The 22,775-nt window shown below is 40.1% G+C and overlaps 1 protein-coding gene across 1 annotated transcript; it reads left to right on the forward strand.

Annotated features, from left to right (window-relative positions):
- The first annotated feature begins 3,917 nt into the window (after window positions 1–3,917).
- LOC143429609 (pyrokinin-1 receptor) lies at window positions 3,918–15,231 on the forward strand. The gene is made up of 3 exons (XM_076905287.1): window positions 3,918–4,669; window positions 13,707–13,933; window positions 14,646–15,231. Exons 1-3 carry the CDS (start codon window positions 3,961–3,963, stop codon window positions 15,204–15,206), a joined length of 1,497 nt encoding a protein of 498 aa, XP_076761402.1. The 5' UTR covers window positions 3,918–3,960; the 3' UTR covers window positions 15,207–15,231.
- Window positions 15,232–22,775: the final 7,544 nt, after the last annotated feature.

A 22,775-nucleotide genomic window follows, 5' to 3' on the forward strand; every position in this document is an offset into this window, starting at 1 on the left:
CGTCTTCGCACGCTGCCCCTGAAAGAAGAAACATTAGCACGAAGAAAAACACTTGAAAACCTACATTCAATATCAGAACTAAAAAAAGAAAACCCAACCCTCCCCAAAACAATCTCTAACAATAAATAAAACCATAATTCCACACCAAACTACCCCTCTCCCGCTCATGGCCAATAAAAAAAAAGAAGAAATAAAACAGCATCCGCACCATTTTACCTTCCATTCCATCAATTCCCCTCAGAATCATTGGGAATAAAACCCACGGGCTGAGGAACTGGAAATTAAACAGGCGCAATCCAATTAAAGCCTAACTAGCCATAAATCAAAGAGCCAGTCGAACGAAGAGGAACCCCATAGTGTATCCAACCATTGTATCAATGAATCCGCAGACCACTAACCGCCACGCAGCAAAAGAAAAGGGGAGAGCCAGAGAACCGTCGTGGCAATCAGTGGCCTCTCAAAAAGCTGCGTCGTCATCGGAGGGTTAAACGACCCGCTCCAAATTCGACACTTGCCAGCAGCAGCGTCGCACACAGACGCGTGTACACGTGTACACACGTGGAAAGCATCCTTCTTCTACTGGAAGATAAAGGGACAAAGAGGAGCAGAAGAATAGCGACGTTGGAACGAACACGAGGAAGGGTTGTTTCCGCGAGAAATGAAGCGAGGACTCGACGAGAGTTGGGGGTTGCGTCGCTCGTGGATGCCATCAGGAGTCTCGTTGGGCGGATCTGAGGTGGACCCACTGCTTCTAGACGATGAACCGTGAACCAAGCGGTGGAATCACGCGCTGCAGGGTGGCGAACGTTCCTCGAGGGAGCGTTTCTTCGGGTGCACCGCGGAGGAAATTGAAAAAGTACCCTGGAATAAAGGGCGGCACGTGTGCGTTGAATGTTTCCGCGAGGTGTATTGTTGTGTACGTGGCGCGGTTGGTTGACGAGCGGAAAAATTGCGGGTAAGTTTTTTCGCGAGGGTGTTGGAGGGTTGAATGGTGTGGATATCGTGCTGGTTGGTTTTGTTTCGTTTAAATACCAGGCGGGGGTGGCGAAAGTTGGCGCGAGTCGATCCACGTAGATGTAGATAATGGGGTGGCTGGTGTGATTAAAGGTGATGTGTTCAGTATAGTGATTTGTGGTCTTAATGGCACGGTATGTGTGTATCAGGGTTCATGATTTATCTTCATCCCTTATAGTTATTCGATACAATGTTATTTTCTAACATATAAGAGACGTGTGAAATTATGTGCTGCTTTGAAATTGTTTGTTTATAATTGTTTGAAACATAAGTAGTGGTAAGTTTTGGATATTTTATTATTTTTAGAAGGTAAGTTGGACATCCGTTTTAAGGACACACTGAAGGACCACAATAATATATATTCATTACGCCCATAAAGAGAACGATCCAATATCTACCCTTGAAGGAAAGTATCGCTTTCAATGTTCTATAAATCAAGTATCTCATAACTTTATCCCCCATTTGCCAACGTCGATATTCGGTTAACTTCATTACGCTGTTTTCGATCTCCATACTCAGGAGTATCTTCTAAATAACACTAATTTAATTAATAATAATCGTACTACAAGCCACTACTAAAACTTTTACTATTCAAATGTTAGTACAAAATATGCTCTTTCACGAACCAAATTTATTTCCAGAGAATATTACATCAATGTGTACATGTTACGTAAGCAAAGATGATATTAAGCAAATTTTGGCGAAATAGAGCGATGTACTATTCAAAAGGCAGTGAAGTTCTGGTAGCCATTATAAGTACGCCTGCGTGGACGTCCATTATCCTTGGCTGGATGATTGATACGAAGATTCCTTGCTCTTCCCGTCTTATTTCAATTTCAAAAAGAATTCGTTTAGTTTGTTCGCTTAAGATTCCAATCTTTCGTAAGTCCCCGGATGAATTCCTTTGCATATTCCCCGGACACTAATTGCATCATACCGGATGATTTATACGTTACGGACGGTATAAAAAAATGTTTCTTATTCCCCGACTGATTTCAGACCGAAGAAGAATCGCCTTTTTATACCGGATCGCGTAACATTTCGACAAAATAAATGAATAAATCAACTTGTTCGCCGTTACGCGAAGTGAACCGCCCTGTACGACCCCTAGAGTCGTACGTTGGGACTCAATGGAAGCTTTAAGCTCAGATTAGGGTGCTTAGTCGAACGATCTTCCGGTATTGGTGCCGAATTTCGCGAATCGTTGCATCCTCGAGTCGATTGCATCCGCAAACCGAGACGTCGCACAAGCAACGCTTAAACTGTCGCATTTGTACAGCGAACTCCATTTTGGAGAACAACTAGAGACTCGAATTTCTCTCGTACTTCGCTACTTTAAGACGTAAACGTGTAAGAATGAATCACAGCTTCATCTTTGTTATTCAAATGCTGTTTAACATCGACGATTATTACCTCAATCGAGCCTGCGATTATTCGAAGTTAATGAAATGTTAAAACTCAACATTATCGGCCACTTAAGTCGAAATGACGTCTCCGACGCGTCACATACCTTTTTTATCCGAACGATATAATTACAAGCGTCAGGTGTCACGATGTTTGATGTACGACTGCAAGAATTTGTACAAAGAGTACGAGGAATACGATTTATTAAAATGTTTTAGAGTACAACATTTGGCTCCTCGAATCGACTGAACTTTTTATTCATTTTATTCGATGCGATCGTCCACGAAATTCGAAAATCGAAGGTCTGCTCGAAGTGGAGGCGAAGATAAGTCGTTCGTGGGAGATTTGTGCAGCAGAGACGAATAATCTGGCGAAATGGAAAAGAACGCAATTCGAAACGCAGGAAAACAAGAAACGAGGGAGGCCACGAGGACGCTTCCGCTGATTGGAGGTGCGCAGAAGTGCGGTGCTCGGCGTCGTACGTCGCGGCGAGGGCTAACCCAGTCGCGATTCGCGCGGCGTCCATGCCGGTTCGTCGTTTCCCGCGATCGATTCGAAGTTCCTCGCACCGCTCGATTTCTACCCGCAGTGGCGTCGTTTCGAGTGCTTCCGTCGGATTCTGTCGTCAAATCGAAGAAGGAAACAGCTCGAGAGTGGCATCGCTTTGATAGTCGAGGAAGTCGAAACCATTTTTTCTTTCATTTCAAGCATTGTGTGATTAATTTTGAACGAAGAATACCAAGAAATTGTGGAGAAGTTACACGGAATGGTACTTGGAAAATTAAGGAACGAAAAGTTCGAAAAATCTGTTCGACATTCACGTGACGTTATCTGGTTCGAAAATCGAGATCGCAAGTGATTAATAGAAGCAAGAATTTCGAAAGAGCGAAGGCATTTAAAACATTCAGAAGGTCGAGGTCTGCGACGAAATTGTTTTACTTAAAAAAAATAAAAATGGAACATTAATGGAAAGACATAAATGAATTATATTAATGAAAGAACCTCATTCAATTTTTTATGAGAAGGTAAGAAAACCAGTTGACCTCAACAAGTCAAAAGAACTCCTAAACCGTACGCCACGTAATTTAATGACTGGACACCAGGAAAACTTCAGCCAAATTCAACTGCAAAAGAACTAAATAAAACGCACAAGGAAGTGTATCAAGAATCCAGTTTACTGAAGGAGGACCGCTATCTCTTTAAATGGATCAAACACCTTCCTCATTCCTCCTGAAGAACACCAAAACTCCATTATAACTACCAAATTATCATTCGAAACGCGATGCAACCGATCCACCCTAACCCACCCTAACCCAAATCACCAAACACAAACTAACGAACCACGAACCATCAGCCCTCGAAGTATGCCGTCTCAGCAACCACCAACACTCTATGTAGACTGATCAATCCATCATGGACGACCCAACAACAACCATCTCCCCAAATCTCTCAAACTTCAGCTCATCCAACCTTCAAGACTACCACCAAGATTTCCTCTACAACGACACCAACTATGAAAACATCTACGAGGAGTCGTACAGCATGGCCAGTCCCACCAGAGACGCCCTGTACATCGTCATCCCAGTGACCATCATCTACGTATCGATCTTCGTATCCGGTACAATCGGTAACATCAGCACGTGCATCGTGATCGCGCGCAACAAGTCGATGCACACAGCCACAAACTACTATTTGTTCAGCCTGGCCGTGTCAGACCTGTTGCTGCTGGTCTCTGGTCTCCCTGCAGAGGTGTACCTGGTCTGGTACAAGTACCAGTACATCTTTGGCGACGGTTTCTGCGTTCTACGGGGTCTGGCTGCAGAGACGTCGACGAACGCGTCGGTTCTGACCATCACCGCGTTCACAGTCGAGAGGTACCTGGCGATTTGCCACCCGTTCCTGTCGCAGACCATGTCCAAGTTGTCGAGGGCGGTGAAGCTGATCCTGATCGTCTGGCTGGTGGCATTCTCGTTCGCGTTGCCTCAGGCGCTGCAGTTTGGCGTTGTACACCATCAGAAGAACCCGGATATGGTGATGTGCACCGTGAACAGGGTGCTGTTGCAGCACTCCTTCGAGTTGTCCACGTTCCTGTTCTTCCTGGTCCCCATGAGTCTGATCACTATACTGTACGTGTTGATTGGGTTGAAGCTGAGGAAGTCGAGCCTGATGAAGAGAGGCACTGGAAGGAGCCAGTGGGGTAGCTGCAGGCACCATCCTGGGAGGTCTTCGAGGAGGGTGCTCAAGATGCTTGGTAGGCTGATGTCTTTTTGTACGATCGATCTTTCGCGAAGTCTGAGAGATTAATAGAAATATGTGGTGAGAAATAGTATGACAGTAGAATGGAATGACGTGCAAGTACACGTGTAGGTATGTACGAGGATATAAGGAATTTTACGAGGATGGGTCTCTCTGAGTATGTAGCGAGTGGGTGGTTAATGGTCGTTGAGTGAATTCTGGGTAATCTGTTTCTCCTTTTCTTGGTTGGCTTTGTAGGTATTACGTTCTGAGTACAGGCATTCGTGTGTCGATTTTGAAAGTAATTTTGAACATAAAGCATTCTGGAAATGTACCATCGAGTATAGAAGATGGTGTCATTAGGGGTTGTAATGTTCTTTGATAACGTATATATTTCCTTCAGGTATATATATACAGACAACTATTACTTTAATAGTACTTTCAAGAAAATAGAAACAATAAATCCTCTTCAGTGTCCCAAATCAGGAAACCCTCTTAATCAATAATGCACCCTCGATGCACTTAATCGACGTTAGACTTAACGTTACCGCTGATCACTCTTGAAGGGGCTATAAATCGTACAGATAGATGGTATCGTTTCGTTTTCTCTGAGCCGACAAAAAGGTGAAACAACAGAACTCGATTTATAAGAACCCTTCTTCCTTAATCGAACACTCTGGGGAGAATTAAGACTGTGCGATCCACGCGTCCATCAGGTATTAACTGGAGAACGAGCTTAGCGAAGGATGAGCAAAATTCTGCTCTGAATGAAGATTGGAAAAATAGGATAGAATAAAATTTCTTTCTGCGAATCTTCGAAATAATAAAAGAGAATTGCATCGACGATGACAATTTCATCTGGAGAATTCGAGGAGGAGCAGTTTCTAGCATTCTCAGTGGAATATCACCGGAAGATGAGGCAGGTTCCCAAGTAGCTTCGTTCGTTATTCATTCAGTAAGAGCATCGGTAGCATTTTTTCAGAAACAGTGACGGAATATTTAATATCCATGTATATAACTCTGTCGCCAACTGACGACTCTGATAATTTCGTAAATTTCTTCTTGTTTACCGAAAAGAATCCAGCAGCATCGAAATTACGGTTAATCACCTGACAAACTGTGACATTAATCGACGTCACGTGCCACTGGGATACTCGAACGTGATACTGTTCGAAGCTCTCTCAACATTTAACATCTCAATAGTATAACGCGTGCTTTTGTCATCAATTTGTACCTTGTATGGTCTCTGTTTCTTAAATTTTATTTGTCGACATTTTCATCGAAACGAAATCGTGAAACATCAATTCGATACTTTTTACGTGTGCGTTAATGGAAAATGTTTTCTCGCGACATGCGATTGAAACGGTTGAGCGATTATTGAACGTTCGTTGCGTCAGAAGAACGCAGAAGATCATCGCGATTTCTCGAGTAAATAACGAGAAGCATTCATCTCGACAGACATGAGCGACAGTTCTAACGATTTGAATATAAGTCGCGCGTGGAACGGTCATAACCTTCGATTGATCGTGTGCAAAATGGCACCTGGTCGACTCTCAAAAAGTTACGAGAAATATACGCCTCCAGTAAATCGAATGAAATTTGATTAGATGAATGGAAATCGAGAGAAAGATGGAAGAAGTCACTTTTACAACCTCCAACTATGTCGTAAATAAAAGTCTTCTTGCGACATTTTCAGGTCGTCATTTTTAAATTCATCTGACACGATGACGAACATAAATTTCATCGCAACGTTCTCGCTGCAAGGTGTAAAAAGTAATCCAGCGAGGAAGAAATATACCGGTTCGCTGTGTCTCGAGCGTATGAATTACAGATTTAATAATTACACTAATTATTGTCGACGTGTAGCTATAAATTATATAACTGTCTCGTAAAATTACGACTAAATGGCTTGCAGTGTAACAACGTGTAGTACACGACTTTTTTTTTGTTTTTGATAGAACCAGAAAATGGACGTAATCTTTCTGTTTGAGTTCTTCTCAGAGTCTTCATTAAGAGGTATCTCCTTTATTAACGAGGCGAAGTTTGCGTAACGCTGATAAAGCTCATCGATAAAGTTCGCACAGAAGACACGGTCTTTCGTTAATGAACAAATTTAGAGAATTAACAAATTTCATTAACCAAGTTCTCGCATAATTTCGAAGCAGACTCCTCTCAAACTTGACAAATTTCAGAAATTCCAATACTTTTATCTATTAACAATTTTAAAGCATTCGATAATTATTTATATTTTAACTCGCACAATTCTATTGGCAAACCAAAATTAAAAACTGAACGCTTCTTACAAAAATACATCGTTCATTCTTCCTATGAAATAATATTCACAAAAATAATCCAAAAACAATGATATTTTCACAAATAATTTCTTTACTAACAATGATCCTTGATCTCGTTAATTACTGTTGACGAATCGATGACGCAGTAATAGAAATCAACGTTTCAGTTTACAATCGAGCCACGTGCGGTTCACGTGTGACATCGACAGCTCGTGAAACGTCAGTTCGCGCCATTTTACCGAACTTCTGGGACAGCTTAATAATTCACGTTCTCCAACCTTTCCAACGAGTTGCTGCAACTCTATCAGTCCAGTGAAATCAGTCCCAAACGTTTCAACAAGACCAGAATTTCGAACTCGAACGTAGAAACAAATGTGAATGGTACTTAATTGAGGTCGTCGCTGTTTACGTAGATTATTAAATGACAAAGTAAAATGAATATCTCGTTCGTTGTTCGTTTGGAAAATGATTGAACAAATTGTTAGCAAACTTGAAATAAACACAATTTAATATCCATTCTCAAACGTTCTCTCATACATTAAGTTCGAATATTGAAACGCTCGAATTGGTTGGCTCAAAATTGAAATAGAAATAAAATAAAACCTCAGAAAATAGCAGAACAGATATTCGTTTCACTCGATTTTCTCGACTGTCCACTCATCGATAGAAACGTCGCCGCTTCGACGAAAACGAGAACGGAAATTGATATTCCAATGTATTCAAGTGCTGTCCAAGCGAGTATGCTGATGGACGGTCTTTTTTTTAAAGAAGAAGTGATGCATTGCTTCCGTAATACGAAACGCGTGCAGGGAATTGTGCAAACTTATGCATCACTTTACACGAGATAATAAGTTCGATACGTAGCGACACGTGCGATGCTTCTTCGGCGTGTCGCGATTCAATTTACCACGAAGGATCGCTAACGCAGTCGCGAAGGGTGCTCCAGAGGGTGCCATTCGAGTGCCATCGAAGTTTCTGAACGATTTGATCCGAACGATCGCACGCATCGCGGTTTATCATGCATTTGTCATGCAACGAGATGTTTAACAGGCCTCATTAACCTGATAATTGTACATTTGCACTCCGTTTAGGATTTATGACGAGGAAATGGTCGCGTCGCTGTTGCACTGATCATCGCGCGTCGCATCAAATTGTTTTCTGCTCTGATTCTGATCGCGAATCGGATCATTTCGGTCTTGAAAAACGATAACTGACACTGAAATGGATTATCGATAAGCAAATCGTTTAATTTAATACAAGAACAATGCGAAAAGAAGGGTTGAACAATTTTTTAATGGAAATTCAGAAAATGGCTATAAGATATTCTTCTGATACCTGTATTTCCTAATCTTATGAACCTTTTTGGATCAAATTTGGTCGCAAGCAAGGGTTTGGTCTGAGAAAGCTTCGTGGCAAATTTGAGATCTCTAGCTTAAATATTCTTAGAGTTATCGTGCTGACAGTCGAGCACTAGAAAGCGCGCTGTTCGATAAATATGATTGTTACTTGTAATTAAATGGTAATCAGTTTAGAGAGAAACTGCGAGGCTGTGCATGTGTAAAGTGGAGCAAGGCATCGTAGAATTATTGAGGTATGTTCTTTGTTGTCAATTACGTTAGTGGACACTGGGAGGAGTTTGTATTGAAATGAAGTTTTTCTACAAAATTTCTTACGTCTCATACCAAAGAATTGTCTTCTCTAGAATTGAATGAGCTCGAGGATGTGACATACTCTTAGAGATTGGCCAAGGGTAATTAAATGAAAATGATGTTTTGAATTCCTCGATGAATTGCAAATTATTTTAGAGGAAAATTTCAGAATTTCCAGAATACACGTGCACACAGAATTTAATTCTTAACAAACAGAAGGGTTGATTTCGTCGATCGAACTAGAACGAAATTTTATAACGATCTTGAATATTGGAAGTGATTTTAATTACAATTTCATCGAGAAATTAAAATTCGTACCAAAAGGAAACAGAAGAACATATTTAAAGAAGAAGTAAATTCGAAACAAAACGCGTAATTAAACACGAGAACGAAGTCGACACGATCTTGACGCAACGACAGCAATTACTGAGATCGAAGTTACCAGTTAATGAGAAATTAATAACAAGAAGGGGTGAGAATCGCGGTAACGAATCGATTGAAGCCGCCAAACGATACTACAGCGATTCTGAACGGAAGTTCCGCGTTCGATAGAAGATACCCGCCATTATCGTCGATATTGTTTCATCGCGTTAAAAACGAGGAGGCATCCTGAAGACGTGTTATCCCCGGATGCACTCAAAGCGGAATAAACGAGAAAATTTCCGCGATCAAGCGGAGAGAAAAATGTTGAACGCGATAAACGGAAGAAACCTTAGACTTAAATTAGTCGAAGAACAGTAAACGATAAAAAAAAACATACGATCGCAGACGATATTTCACAGACAGGAATAATTAATCGCGAGACAGAAGTAACAGGAAAATTGTTTCAACTATAATAGCTGTTGCATATTTTTACGCGACACTTGTGCCATCTAGGCACTATGTCGTTTTATTGGTCTCCATATTGGGATCTGAAACCTCTAATCTCTTCTCTTTGCTCATCAGCTTTCTGCGAACAAATTCGTTGAAGAGGAAATCAGATAGTATCTTTGGCTTTTGCCCAAAATCGAGACCAACAGGAATATTAATGATTCGACCATGCGTTACTGCTCGTGATATTACGATGCACCATGTGCCACTGCAATAGCACGACGATCGAACGTTGCATCAATCAAACGTTGCATGTATTAACGCTGGTTTATCGCGAACGAGATGATAGTCCACAGAGAACTGTTAAACAGGAGGATATTGACTCGTGATCTGCGATCTTTTGAAAAATCTACTCCATTTCTTTTAAGTTTCAACCCTTTCACAATGGTGATTTCGATAGAATAAAGTTAAGTTATCCAGCAAAGATATTAGTAGTCCTGATAGAAATTTATTATGCTAAAATATTTTGGAGCGTGCAAAGCTCTTCTCTTTAATAGCAAAGTTTTAGTAGAATGTGTAATTGTTTGGTGGAAGTTAGGTTATGCGAATTAAGTGGATTTAGGGAAGTTCCATTGCGAGTTTAATTGCAGAAGTATAAAGTACGACGCGTTCTCCTTTAACGTAGAATTTCAGTAGCAGTTTACCGTTTCAATCTTTCTTACACGAATAGAAATTGAACATCAGGAACCTTGAAGTCGTTCAATTATTTTTAGAGACGCGACTCTCAGTTTTTGTGTTTCCGCGTTATTTTATAATTCATTAAACGCGCGATTCTATCGTCCTTGATGCTTCCTGATTCACGTTTCTTTACCACCTGCTCAAAGTGCATTAATTGACCCTCGATGATGCGAGTTAATTACACCGTGACTTATTCCAATACCGCAGGAATTCCTCCATCTTTTTCATCTCCCATTTTTATTTCCATCGTCCTCATCGTCCGCTCGTTCTATTTACAAACGCGACGAGTGTGAAGACGATATGTAAATCCTATTCGATCCTGCTCGCAAGAAAAGAAACAAACTTTAACATTTAACGACGCGAGATACAAATACGTTCGACGAATATCCACGTTGATCGTTTTTGGAGTCGATCCTCTGGAGAGCCGTTTGAAAACGAGCACAAATGGTACATGTGTGATACACATCTCGTCGAACACCGCCCCAGGAGACGACGATTCCGAGGATCGCTGAATTTTTAAAGAAACCGTCGAACCACCCACGAAGACAGAATTTACACCAGTCACGTCTCGCGTTCGACGAACAGGTTATACTTCGTATCCTTCGCCCTTCGCGTTACCAGAAGCCACCCCAGAACCCTTCACTGTTTGACTTTCGCCCCGACTTCGAATCATGTAGTCTCGATACTACGACTTTTGCCAAGTTGGACGAATTCTGGAGAAATGGAATTCGGATGTTGTACGGATAGACGGAAGTTTTGCGATCCACTCGTAAGAAATTATTAGTTAGCTAAGAGGCTTCCGTGTTTTCTTTGCGAAAGGCATTTCGTGGTGACTTCATTCGTGGAAATTTTAGTAATTCCAAGTAATTTTTGTTTTAATATTAGATAGTAATTATTATCGACTCTTAAAATCATGATTTGAGCATGTAGATTCTTTCTAGCTTTTTATACGAGCCAAAAGTAGGGAATACGAGTTATTCTCGAAGGCGTTATCGAGAAGCGAGAATGTACGGCACAGTTTGGGATAACAGAATAATGGGAAACGTCTGAAAAGATCCTGGGGATACCTCTGGAAGCTCGTTTCAAGGAGAAAGTAGAATCGCCGGATTCTAACGAGTGGATGAATTATTCAAGGGATACGTCGCTGAGAAATGCCATAATTCGACTGATCTTGACCTCGGACGAATATCAATCCTCGATGTTTGCATATCGTTCGAAAAAGCCAGCTACATCAGCTGGTTGCTTCGTAATCGCACCAACTCCCACGATTGTGAAAGAGGACAATAAATAGACTGTTGATCCTATATAAAATACGTGTTTTCGAACTCTAAAAATAATGTTTTCCTCGTTCAAACATAGCATTCAAGTGTGCTTCGTTTTCTCACAAAATCTCTTCTCTCATACTCTTCCAATTCATTTGTATTTTATATCTTTCCTTTGTCACAACTCTTCTTCACTTTCTTTAAGTTTGCGTTATAATTTATCGATTAATTCTTCTCAAAACCATTTAAAAATGTTCGATTGAACGTGGAAAATTTGCAAGCTGGCGTCATCTAATTGTTTCGAGCTATCCGCAACCACAGTTCCTTCTTTCTCCTCGCACTCTTCCCTCGTATCGAAAAACAGTGGATCGAGCGGTGAAGCGAATGAAATTGCCTCTGTGATGAATCGTCGCTGGCTCGTGTAAACTGGCTTCTGCAGAAAATAGTGGTCTCGCGGACGAAAGGGGAGGTTTTACGAGACGGTGAAAAAATCGACGAAACCTCTGTTGGGATCTGGACGCAAGAAGATGTCGCGTCAATTTGGTTGACAAGTGGAGGAACGACGCGTCCCTAGTTGCCTCCACTTTTCATCTCTTCGTGCTTCGTTCGCACCTGAAATCTGCTTAAATCGTGAATAAGAAAATCGTGAGAAATAATTCAGTCACGAAGAGATGAGCTTTCCGTTGATTAAGTGCATCCACTTCTTTAGCTGCTATTGATTGCTTATAACCTTTACTGCATAAAGCTACTGCTTCTTCGAAATTACCTCTTTGCTTTGCCTTAGAACTACCATTTCCATCAGAACAGTTAGAATCTCTAAATTCCCTCGACGTACCATATTATGTCATCTATTTACAAGCTCTATAATCACATGAGACTTAATAACAGCAAGACGCTGCACACAGTTGCTTTATTAAACGATATTTTGCACGCGATATTAAACGCTGAAGAAGCAAAGACCTTTGAGTTGTCTCTGGAGAGGAAACTAGCCAGCTGACGAGGTAATATACAGAATCATCCACTGGTTCTAATTCCCAGGGAATTTGTAAAACTCGTCGTAAAAAGAACGATAAAGGTATCGACGCCATATTCGAATGCTTCATCGGTTTTTCGAAACGTAGATCGAGCAGAGATAATTAACGAAGCAATTAAGAGGAGATTCGTCTACCAAGAAACTTCTCACACGTTTTCAGAAAGGGTAATTTACTGCACTTGGTTGCAGCTGCTCTTCCAGTCACTCCTTTCGAGCTTCACAGAAAAATCGCGCCATTTATAACGTTAATTAATTCCGTGTACGGTTCTCCATTTGCAAGTGCTCGCGTGGAGAACCGTTGACAGGTTCTTGAAACACTTTATTGAATTGACAAAATGTAAATTAACAAGTTGAGAAAAAATGAGGAAAGATTATCAATTAAGAACTCTTCCATTCAAATGATTTAAAAAGACGGAACCATCCAGTTAAATTCTCCACTCGTGAATGAATCGCGTTCTCCTCGCGGAGGATCGTTTCTTCAACTAAAACGTAATTTAATTCCATCTAGATTTCTCCGTTTGCGAGATCCCTATCTCCGCAACGAATGGCGAAACGAGTTCGCGTAGCTACCCGCGCTTTTCGTTCTATGAATCTCATTGGACGTCGGATCCACGTTTGAGCCGAAGCTTTCAGAGGGATTACTCAGTCGAATGTCTGACTGCGTTCGCGTCGCAACGTTGCGAAATATCCGCGCAGAATGGAGATAGTTTCGGGAGCTGACGTTGTCGCGCTTGTTTCCTATTCCAATCCAGCGTCTGAGCAAACGTTATGTGTTTCAATGAATACCAGGCTAGATTTGGAGACAGACGAGTCTTATGCTCGCGGGAGTGATCCTCCAGAGGTCGTAGATAAGCAGAAACCGAGCTGACAGGTGTATTAACTAGACGTTGGAACGGAAAATATATTTCTTCGCGTGAAACGTGCTCCAATGGACTGGAAATTGTTTGCCTGTAAAGTTCGTCGAAGGAAGCGTCATAAGTTACGTCGACGTTTCCTCGCTGGTTCCATTTCTTTTGTGCAGGAAGTTGCAAATTGTAAATCGATACGTCTGTATCTTTCTGTGGCAGAAAATTCTTTCGATTTGGGAAGATGGAAGGGAAATTTAATTTGCATCGATTATTCTGAGTTAATAAAGTGTATCGTTAATAATATATGTAAACGGCGTTGGTTGTGTAGACGTTGTTTTTTTTTATTCGTACGAAATTGTTCCTTGAAATTGAACGAGGAAATTTGAATAAAAGATAGAAATCGTGTTCCATTGTTGCAGTCGCTGTGGTGATAGCATTTTTTATTTGCTGGGCGCCGTTCCACGTGCAGCGGCTGATAGCCATTTACGGGACAGACTCGGAGGACCACATGAGCTCTAACAGCAAGTGGATCGAGTTCATTTATCTCCTGATGACCTACATATCCGGTGTACTCTATTACGTGTCCACGACGATCAACCCAATTCTGTACAACATCATGTCGAACAAATTTCGCGTCGCGTTCATGGTGAGTAACAATGTCCTCTCCTAAGCGTAATGACTGGTCCCTGATAATTAGAAGTTCAGCGCGCTTCGACGTAGCTAACTTTTCGATTAATGTCCAATCTGGTGATCGAACAAATTACTGTAACTCGCAATGAACGATGATTAAAGTAACGGAACGATCGAGGGAAATTTTGTGCGTTTATTGTATTAAAGATAACTTGTTTTGTTACCAGTGTCGATAAAGTAGGTATTGTCCACGAGTAAAGACAAAATTAACTTCCATATTTCTGTTCTTCTTTTATGGACAAAATTGGAGATCATTTTTGTAGGAATATACGTTTCACTTGTTCCAATCGTACGACGTAATACAGTCTTGACCATCCCCATATCGTGACACCCACAGTGTCGTCCAGTGCCCAAGTAGGAATATTTCTAAACGCCCACATAAATCTGCTACCATTACTCTAACAACGTCACGATCATTGCTGATATTCGCTACCCTTTAACTGCATGGTCACTTTTCTTAATCACAACCGCCTTGGGCGAATCAATCAACACAACCAACCCACACTGATCCAGCTAATCCTTACCAAAGTGCCCACACGTGTCTCTCAAACGACCATCACTCGATCGTCCACGCCTCGCATCCTTCCCCTAACTTCTCTCCTACGTCACAAGAACAACGTGACGGAAACTCGAACTTGAACTTATCAGACGCTGCTTCGTTTTCGCAGGAGACGTTGTCGAGAAGCTGGAGAATTCCTGGACTGACGATCCGCAACGAGCAACGATCCTATTCGAGCCTGTCGCGATCGCAGCAGAGGCAAATCGGTGGCTCGAGGACCGCTGGCACAGTGGGCACCGCAGTTGCCCACGAAAGTACCGACTGTTCCGGAAATTCCGGGCAAGGAAGTCCAAAACGTGCCGCGCTTCTTGGCGAACAACCCAGAGAAGTGGATTCTACGCGAAATATCGTGAAAGAGAAGTCCAACGAGGATATAGGCAGGCTACAAACGATCCCCAACGAGGCGAAGGACAAGCAGGACGTCAATTTGAACATCTGCAAGGATTCGAAGCCGGCTAGATACGCCACTGTGAAACTTTCGAACGTGGACGAGTCCGGGAAGAAGTGGTGGCGTTTGCTAAAGTGGTTTCCGGGTCTGAAGTCCTTTAAACTGACCGGAAGGAGCACGTACACCGTCCCTGAAAGCCACGTAGTGAACGGGCAGGAACTCAAAAGGGAGGAGATCTCGATGACTATATGGGACGAGACCAACGAACAGAGGCCCGTCTGAGATGATAGCTTTCAGGGACCAGAATTTCATTTCGAAACAAATGTCGAACGAAAACAGCGGGTAGATCGAATGTAGGTTGAGATTTCCATTGGTGTCGGTAAGGTAGTTTGGATTTCGTAGGTAAAGTGTGATTGGAGTCTTTTCCTTAACTTCTGTAATATAATTAACGGAGCGATTCAAGCGTAATGAGTAGATGTAGTCGAGTATTAATGAAACGATCGTGATATACTTGGCTTGGATCGTTTGACGAAGTGGAACTTCCAAACGAGTCGAGGTCCTGAGGAAGGTGTTTAATTGTACATATGATAAGATGCGTTAAGGAGCATGAAATCGATTCCAAGTCCTAACAGATTTATCGAATAAATTGTTTCCCTCAGAAGTGTTTAACAAATTCACGCTAATCGTCAGTTTGTCAGTGGTACAGAGTCTCTTTCTGTATCGCGAGAATTCCACAGAGTTTTTGCGGATACAAGGACGAACTTATTTAATCCGGGCGACTCGCGAGGACTCACGAGCCTGGTGTAGTTTACACTGGAACTTTTATTCGAGTATTTCGAGGGTCGTTTTGAACATCGAGAAGACTGATCCTTATTAATTAAAGATCGTTGGTGCTGGTCGATAAATTGGCCCAAAAAAAGAGACTAATAAATAATTCTTATTTCGTCGCTGCGTAGAAAAAATATAATTATGCGTTAAAGCACCAGTGATCGTTGTCCATGACTAAATTGTGCGACAAATTGTCGCTGTAATTATTTATTTTTTATTCTACGATACTTCTAATCGTTTGTCGTTTGAACGGAATGAATTTGGGAGTAGATTTTACATGTTAATTCGTTAGCGCTGTTGATCGATCAAATTTGTTAAATTCTAGGAAGAATATATGTGACGTGAGTCCATTCTAGAGAATATTGTCTATCTCTCTGCGTGTTACTAACATAGAGAACCATGTAAATCAGAATAAATACAAGTAGAAATATTAGAATACACGGCTCGTTTAACGGTACCGTTTGAATCTTGAGAATGTGATATTATTTATTGTCTAACTGTTAGAAATGTTAACTCGAAAATAGATTATCACTCGCGAGATAACTTTGAAAATCTGAATCTTCCGATCACCGCTAATTTTTCTATATTGGACTCGATAAGATTCAATCGCATCAGAGAATACTATCTGGTGTATCCTTTGCAAGGTAATACGTATGCTTTCATTTTACACTATAAAATTATAAGATAGAATTATTAAAAATTTTGTTTGTCCAAATGAAAATTTGGGTTGCTAAAGTTCCTTTGTTAATACCGTTACGTGTATCTGGTTTGCGTCGTTTGTAAGTCGATGTATTTACAGTAATAATATTTTTGATAAGCATAGAACACTGTTGTGCGTCATTTTTTTTTTCATTAATTCGACGAGTTGCTCGCCGTTTAATTATAATTTAAGTCCATCCTGGTATTTGTACAAAAAACAGGCGGCGATAAAAATAAAAGAAACTCAGTGTTTTGACAGATGATCGATCCCCGCGCCACGTGGAAGCGATATTCTAAATCTGTCGTCGATATCATAGCCGAGGTAAGGATAGACGTGTCATCGTACAGGACTTCCTGTTGTACGCTCTAAAATATTAATTCTACACAAAATCATAGACCTCTTTATACCCACTACAATTTAGAGCTCTAAGAAAGTGTAGATCTTTGTTCTCCACTAGATTTCATCTCTACTGGATCACACTTTCAGTAATAATTAATTATTCATGTGTTTAATTTGTGTGTGCAGGCTTTTTACGCTTTATACTGAAGTGGGAGCACAGTCATTTTGCAGAACGACTAGATTTCTTCAGAAGACTTCAAGAAATCATGTTAAGACCAGAAATACAAGACTACCAACACCAGTGGACAAGAGACTAACTTCTTGATTACTGGGCGACCAGTTTGCAGAATTTGCAATTCAACGAGGAATTAGAAGAATTAATTAATATATTATTAAAAACTTCTGTTATACATGTTGTATATTATTACAAAGATTAAATAAACGTATCAAAGCCTGTTAAATAATTGTTTAGTTAATAACCAGTCCAGTAATCCTAGAATAACCAATTCCAATCCTTAAACGAGTGATTACTCGTAAAAGACATCCTAGTCATGATAAAATTAGATGTAAGATCGAATTTTGAGGACAGAATTCATAAAATTTCATCAGTTCTTGGAAAATGACGTCACTTCCTGGAATCTCTGGAATTCCTGGAATTCTCGATGACGTCATTTCCAGGAAGTGGCACGTTCGGATACCTCCTCACATGTTATGTTCTCCTGTTACAAAGTCGATTTTTCGGGTTCTTGGTCGAAAAATTGGCAAAGTATCAGGAGAACATGACGTCATAGGAGGTATCGGCAATTCCAGGAATTCTCGATGACGTCATTTCCAAGAAGTGGCACTTTCAGATACCTCCTCATATGTTATGTTCTCCTGATACAAAGTCGATTTTTCGGGTTCTTGGTCGAAAAATTGCAAATGTATCAGGAGAACATGACGTCATAGGAGGTATTCTCGCCACTTCCAGGAAAATGACGTCACTTCCAGGAATAGCCAAAATTCCAGGAATTCTCGATGACGTCATTTCCAAGAAGTGGCACTATTCGGATACCTCCTCACTACTTATGTTCTCCTGATACATTGCCAATTTTTCGACCAAGAAACCGAAAAATCGACTTTGTATCAGGAGAACATAACATATGAGGAGGTATCCGAATAGTGCCATTTCTTGGAAATGACGTCATCGAGAATTCCTGGAATCTTGGCTATTCCTGGAAGTGACGTCATTTTCCTGGAAGTGGCAAGCATACCTCCTATGACGTCATGTTCTCCTGATACTTTGCCAATTTTTCGACCAAGAACACGAAAAATCGACTTTGTATCAGGAGAACATAACATATGAGGAGGTATCCGAATAGTGCCACTTCTTGGAAATGACGTCATCGAGAATTCCAGGAATTCCAGAGATTCCAGGAAGTGACGTCATTTTCCTGGAAGTGGCAAGCATACCTCCTGTGACGTCATGTTCTCCTGATACTTTGCCAATTTTTCGACCAAGAACCCGAAAAATCGACTTTGTAACAGGAGAACATAACATGTGAGGAGGTATCCGAATAGTGCCATTTCTTGGAAATGACGTCATCGAGAATTCCAGGAATTCCAGAGATTCCTGGAAGTGACGTCAGATTCATGGAATTTTCGCAGAGCTCACTATTTCACTATGATCTGGGACAATGACAAGGAAAAGAGGTGGGTGGAGGCTGTGATTTGAAATAAATAATAAAATTTGCTGTTCTATACTTAAAAACTTAATTTATTCAATAAAATCCATATGACTTACAATATATTACAATAAAGCTTATTTTATAATGATACATGTACTTATAATATGGTATTACTTATATCTATCATTATTATTAATTATACTAAAGCTTATGATATAAAAGAATATAATTATTTAAAGTTAATGGACAAGGAGATTAAATTAATAGTAAAATATTATTGGCAACTTGCACTGAAGCTGGTTGATTGGAAAAGTTCTATGCAAACTTCACCAATCCTTCGAAATCTTCCTATCTTCCTTCCTATGCTTTCTGTAACAAAAAGAAGACACAAGTAATTAATCAGCATAACTTACGATATTCGATTTCAGCTCAACTTAGGAAACTAAATGTATCAACGAATGTATCTTCGATCCAAAAATTCAATGACTGAGCGATAATTAATCATAATATGTATAATATGTATTATTAATTATATATATTACACCAATAAATAGTTAGAAGCACGAATTAACGCTTAAAATGTGACTATTAATTAATTATAAGCTGCACTAGACGTTTAAATGATTGTATCAACTGATGAACCTGACAGACTTCTAAAGGTTCTTTAATTAACCCTTTGAGCGCTATGGAAGCATACATGGGGTCTCACGAAAACCCATGTAACTGAAAGTGCATGGGATTAGCGCATATTTGCCATAAGAGTATGTAAAAAGTAACTACTAAGTTTCATCTGAAAGAACTGAATCACTCACCCAATACATTTAAATCCCCCAAAAAATTCATAGTTACTAGAGCTTCTATGCCGTTTTACTGCCACAAGCACCACCCTATTAATCACAAAATAATTCACAATTAAAACTAAACGTAATAGCAATAACAAAAGTAATAATTACATGCATTAGAATCGATGTAGATATCTAATCCGATCAATATAACAGTAAAATGTATGCGAAAATTAAATACTCTTATATATCAAGGCATATTATAACACACACATGCTCACCTCAATGTTAAATAAGTAAAATAAATCCAATACCTGCTTAATTTTACCAAGAACTAAGTCAAACATTAATATTTCGAAAACTACCATTAATCCAATCATTTTCAATGAATAATTATATTACAAGAACTTAATTTATGTATCAACGCGTATTATTATAACATATACATGCTCACCTCGATGTTAAATAAATGAAAGAAATCCAATAGCTGCTTAATTTTACCAATAACTAAGTGAAACATTAATATTTCACTTTTAAAACACCTCAAAAACTACCATTAATCCAATCATTTTCACCAATTAATTACACTACAAGACCATATATATACCTTTAATTTACATAGAATTTATGTACAACCCTATGTACTACCACAGTACATACCTAAGACCATGTATTTATTATATAAACTAAGTAATTAATAAATTACGAGTAATATATAACAACGAGCAATACCTCAGGTACAATGGTGATGCACCTGTTATGGTGGGGGTGGTCAATCAACCATGCCCTAGGTCCCTGCAGAGACCTTCAGTCCTCGCGCAGTCGTGACCGTGATCGGGTGTTGACAGGTCGTGTGGGGGTAGTCATGATCATTGATGTTGGACTGGGCTGAGGGTCTTGGATGTTGGTGGAGGGTCTTCAGCCATGGTGGAGGACCATGTTGCGATTACTGTACTTCACGATGGTGGTGGTTACACAGTGCGTGCTGATAGTGAATGATGGACAGTGCGATGATCCCTGATGACATCAACTTGATGTTGGACTGGGCAGTGGACCTTGGATATTGGTGGAGGGTCTTGAGCCATGGTGGAGGAACATGTTGCGATTACTGATCTTCGCGATGGTGGTGGATGATGGATAGTGTGATGATTCCTGATGACGTCAGCTGTCTATTATGGGGTGAGTCATTTAATTATTTATTGATCGTTGTAGTTTTTTTTAATTAATTCTCAAACTGCGTATCCATTTGTTAATTTTTACACGCGTATTCGGAAATACCTTTCATTTTTGATATTCTTATAAATAACAAATTACACGCGTAATTAACTGTATCCGATGAAACGTGCTACCAATTATTTTTTTATTGAGAAATAATGGAATAAAGTGTCTAAACTGCGTATCTATTTGTTAGTTTTTACACGCGTATTCGCGAACACCTTTCATTTTTGATATTCTTATAAATAAGAAATTAGTTACACGCGTAATTAACTGTATTCGATGAAACGTGCTACCAATTATCTTTTTATTGAGAAATAATGGAACAAAGTGTCTAAATTGAATGTAAATGGAATGGTGGTTGGTTGAGATTGAGGTTAATATTGATGGGTCCCTGCGTAGTCACCTCCAAGTGGTGGGCCTGGGCCCTTGGTATCGTTTTCGAGAGACCGGTCTCTCGAAAACGATATCATGCTAAGGACTACGCGCGTAGACATAAGCATAATTGTAGATTTAACGCTAGAACCACGAAATCGACACGAAATCACTTTTATTCTGTAGATTCGACCATTATTTTGTGCATTCATTATTAAGAATTTTCTCCAATTCATACTCTTATCGCGGGTGGTTCTAGCGTCGAGTCATTCGCAATACATTTGAGCTTTTCCAAGTCCTTTTCAGGACTTTGAAACTTTCAATTGGATTGCAAATTGTATTATTAATTGAGCTATAGCATAAGTTAAGTTAAGATTAGGTTTTCGCCGATGGATCGCCGTTGGATCGCCGTTGGAACGCCGTTGGATCGCCGCTGGATCGCCGAGGGATTTTAATTATAAACATTTCTAATTATTACATATGTTTGATATTTAATTATTGTATATGTTTGTAATACCCCTATTCCCTTCTTCTCCTTTATAATAAAATTGTAAAGGAATACATTCTCTTATCCAAAGTGAGAGAGCCATTTCCATAACCCGTTACCGCTCGTTTATCAAAGGAGAACATAATTGTTCTCTCATAAATCGGTTCGCGTTTAGTCTGTACCAATAAAACTGCGTTAAATACTCCCTTGAGCATTCTAAGTTTCTACTGCGTGAAATCGCTTCACGTAGACTTCCTTTTTCTTTCTTTTCTTTTCTAGTCGCTCGAGATCGATTTCCTTTTCTATCGCCACGCAGCGAAACAGTCGTTACTCAATCAAACTGATGTGGTTTTCGGTGCCCATCGAGATTTCGCAGCCCTTGTCGATTGGTACGCCCGTTGGGTACTCGACTTGGGTATAGGCTTAGCACATTGGACGCGCTCATCGCGGTTCGTTCCGAGTAGCTCCTACCCCGTGTCGCTGGGGTCCTAGACCTGCTGTAAGACGACTTGGGGCGGTCTGCGAAGTTCGTTCTCGTCGGTGGGCAATGCGTCCTACTGCTAAGCCTCGCTGAATTCTCGATGGTACCCGCATTCACCATTGGGGAGAGCGTGGTATCAACAGTTTCGATGTAAGACGTGGCATGATACTTGCTCGCGATTCGCGTCGGGTATGGTTCGCCTAGTAACAGTGCTGAACCATCGCGTTAGAATGCTCTCGCGAGAATTAACGCAGGTTTATTTGGTACTTGTTCGTTTCGGTCGCGTCGCGAAATTTATCGAAATTTTTACTTCAACTTAGCTTCTTTTTCTTAACTTTAGTTTAACTTTCCATTTAGTAGTTGTGTTTATTTTATTTTATAGTAAAATAATAGAATATCGTATCGTACTATCTTCTTGGAGACACTTGAATTTTTCTAGAGTGTCGCTTTAAATAGTTCACTTTTGATAAGATAATGGCACTCCTGTTCATCCCTTTCGTAATAGTCCATAATGCAATTTCTAGAATTTATGTTTGATTTTAGAGAATGTATTATGGATTTCGGTTTTAAAGTTACAATTAGAGTCAGTCCTTGGTACCTTCTGTACCAAGAACACCTGAATGTAATGGAGGGTGGATGGGACTAGGGAAATTAGGGACGGGTCCCTGCGTAGTCACCTCCAAGTGGTGGACCTGGGTACTTGGTAACGTTTTCGAGAGATTGCGCTCTCGAAAACGATATCATGCTAAGGACTACGCAAGTAGACTTAAGTACAGATGTAAATTCGATACTAGAACTACCAAAGAGTTTAAACTGATTGTCTTATACATTAATTTTTAGAATTTTCTATAATATTGCATTAACTTCAATTTATTGCTCACTTTTTATTCTCTATCTCTTGCTTTTTCTTTCGAGTATTTTTACCTTTTCGAACAACTATCGTTCTACTTTGTTCGCATAGAATCAAAATAGTTTTA

This window comes from Xylocopa sonorina, chromosome 12, assembly GCF_050948175.1.
Source record: "Xylocopa sonorina isolate GNS202 chromosome 12, iyXylSono1_principal, whole genome shotgun sequence".
Classification (NCBI taxonomy): Eukaryota; Metazoa; Arthropoda; class Insecta; order Hymenoptera; family Apidae; genus Xylocopa; species Xylocopa sonorina.